Below are 3278 nucleotides of genomic sequence, written 5' to 3'. Positions count from 1 at the left end.
GGTCACTAAAGGTCGAATTCAACCGGTTTACGGCATAAGTGGTCGATTTCAACCATAAACCAGTCGTTTTTTTTTACCCTTAGCAATCGTTTTTGGTTGCGCGATTTTGGGTGGTTCGAAAAACGGCCACCCGTGTTTGGTGCTCGTTAGGATAGGGTTGTCGATTTTAGTGACGGAGAAATGGAGAGGGCGGAAAATCCATAGGTTGGGGCTGTGAATGCGGGTGTTTGGGTGGGGCAGTGGTCGGTATCGCCCAGCCGGTGGTATGGATGCGGTCGCTGGGTTAGTTTAGAGTTTTTGTTTTTTATTTTTTTTTATTATTTTCTTCCAATAATATGCTGACATGTAAGCATTGTGGACCCCACTAACGGATTCCATCCATGAATCAATTAAGTGATGGTAAACGCCAATTTATAAAAAAATTTGTGGCGTTAAAATAAATTAAATTCCTTATTATTATGAAGAATTAAGGTTCATATGTGCTTTGGGATTTTAGAAAATTATATCAATTTGAAAAATTCCCCAAATTCGAGATAAACCCTAAACCAAATTTGAAATAAACCCCAAATTATCTCGTGTGAGCTTAAATTATGTTGAATTAAGTAACAAATCATTTCCCTTAACTCAATTTTAATGATTGTTGAAAAAAAAACAATCAAACATGAGATTCGAGGCCTCAATAATGATGTCATGCGTGAGGCGGTGAGGGATTGAACAATTTAGTGGGAAAATTTAATGTTTTTAATAGTAGGTTTTTTTTTAGGGGAAGGGGAGGGGAAAATTGGTGATAAAACAAATAAACTCTTAAAATACAAGTGTTATTTAGAAATCATATAACTAATATATAAAGCTAAACTTTTAGCCAGTCCACGAGGCAGCGACACTTGGCGTTCCAAATTTTCGCCAAGTGTCGAGCTACGTTAGATGGATTTAGATAAACTTTCTATGATAAAAAAATTAGATTAGAATTCTATTTTTAATCAAATTTGGATAAAATTATTAGTTTAGAGATTTATAATCGATAAGATACCAATATTACAGAGGTACAAATTGAATTATAATTTTATTCAAAAAAAAAAGTTAGATTATAATTCTAAAAAATTATCATATAAATTTATTTTTTGTATCATAATATTTTTTTGAAGCAAAGGAAGTAGTTCAAAACATAAAACATCTATTTATAATAATATACTTCATAATCTAATACAATTTTATTACTATTTAGACCTGCCAATTAAGGTCGAGTCATGAGTCATCTCGGATCGGGTCATTTCAGGTTACAGGTGAAGAAATGCTCAACCAAATTTTTGGGTTCGGGTCAACCCAACATGCTTTGAACAATTTTTTTAATTTAAATTAATTTTTGCTATTTTTTTTTGTGTATTTAATCGAACATTTTCACCAATATTATTATTATTCATTACATGTCTACTACATAGCAAATTTGATTAAAAATTTGATTTTGTGTATTTTAAAATTTGACATATAGATTAAAAATTTATCTTAAAATTCAATAATCAATCTGGACATTGCACATGCACAAAACTAGTAAAGTAGGTAGTAAAACTAAAACAAATAAAAAAATCGGTGATTATTAGTAATACAAGAAAGATAGTTGGTACGAGGGATTCAACTATTAAAGAAACTCTCTCTAATGTCTGCGAACCAAGCCCCCCTAACCCCCCCCCCCTTAATCGAACATTTTCACCAATATTATTATTATTCATTACATGTCTACTACATAGCAAATTTGATTAAAAATTTGATTTTGTGTATTTTAAAATTTGACATATAGATTAAAAATTTATCTTAAAATTCAATAATCAATCTCGACATTGCACATGCACAAAACTAGTAAAGTAGGTAGTAAAACTAAAACAAATAAAAAAATCGGTGATTATTAGTAATACAAGAAAGATAGTTGGTACGAGGGATTCAACTATTAAAGAAACTCTCTCTAATGTCTGCGAACCAAGCCCCCCTAAACCCCCCCCCCCCCCCCCCCCCCCCCTCCAAATGGTCGATCAATCGATCAGATCGAACAAGACACCAAAACGAAAAATCACACAATTCATTTTTGGCCAAGATTCTGTGAACACTGATCAAAATATGGAAATTGACATGGGAAAGGATGGATCCAATGAGGAATCCCCCTCTATGGGTCATAACATCCGAAAATTCCATTCTCAACCAAATGGAGTTGCTGTGACTCCAAGATCCTTTAGAGATCTCCTAAGGGACACTCAATTAGCTAATCAGAATGCTACTGATGGGTTAATCGATTTGGAGGATGAGGATGATGTCTCTGATGATGATGAAGCTCCTGAGGGGATTGTGGATAGTGAGCGATGTCCTATAATCTTGCTAACAAAAGAGGAAAATAAGGTAATGCGTAAACCTTGGCGTAATACCTTAATAATCAGAATGTTTGATGGAAGTCTTGGGTACATGGGATTGATGAAGAAGCTTAAGAGAAAATGGCAATTGAAAGGTGATATGAGCCTGACTGCTATTGGTTCGAAATACTTCATTGCTCGATTCTCAAACTCAGAGGATTACAATTATGTCTTGACCCAAGGTCCTTGGCTGATAGATGATAAATATCTAACTATCAGGAAATGGACTCCAAATTTCATCCCAAAAGAGGCATCTATTTCTGTATTGACTGTTTGGGTTAGGATTCCTAATCTTTCTATCGAATATTTCGATAAAGAATTTTTGAAAAAAATTGGTTCTAAGATAGGAAAAGTAATCCGAGTTGATAAGTCCACAACTTATGCTGAGAGGGGACAATTCACTAGGTTGAGTTTTGAGATCGACCTTGCCAAAACTCTCTTAGCCAAGTTCTGGTTGAAAGGGAAGATATGGAGAATTCAGTATGAAGGAATCAAAATGGTGTGCTATAGATGTGGGAAAATGGGTCATGCTGAAGACCAATGCGCCTCGATGATGGTGAATGACAATATGGTGGTGGATAATGTCAATAAGCAGCTTGAGAATGTGATCCAGGCAACCTCTCCTCCTCCAGTGAAAAGGCCGGAAGAGCAACATGAATATGGTGACTAGATGTTGGTCAAGAAACCTGGCCGGAGAAAAAATTCTAAGCCGGAAAAAACAGGGCAAAATACCAATAAGGGCACTAATGGAATTCCAATGGAGCAAGGTCAACACAAAGATACTGTCAACATGATTAATGGCAAAAATCTTGGGGGATCTCGATTTCATGCGCTAAATGAGGATTCTTCTTCAGATGATATAGCAAGAGAGAAAAATAAGGA

At 34.9% G+C, this 3278-nt stretch overlaps 1 protein-coding gene across 1 annotated transcript; it reads left to right on the top strand.

Moving 5' to 3' along the window:
• The first annotated feature begins 2109 nt into the window (after positions 1-2109).
• LOC110703993 lies at positions 2110-3066 on the top strand. Its single transcript, XM_021881791.1, has one exon. It carries the CDS (start codon positions 2110-2112, stop codon positions 3064-3066), a length of 957 nt encoding a protein of 318 aa, XP_021737483.1.
• The last annotated feature ends 212 nt before the right edge of the window (positions 3067-3278 follow it).

Source organism: Chenopodium quinoa, unplaced genomic scaffold (genome assembly GCF_001683475.1).
Source record: "Chenopodium quinoa cultivar QQ74 unplaced genomic scaffold, ASM168347v1, whole genome shotgun sequence".
Lineage (NCBI taxonomy): Eukaryota > Viridiplantae > Streptophyta > Magnoliopsida > Caryophyllales > Amaranthaceae > Chenopodium > Chenopodium quinoa.
This window is presented reverse-complemented; position numbering and strand designations above follow the sequence as displayed.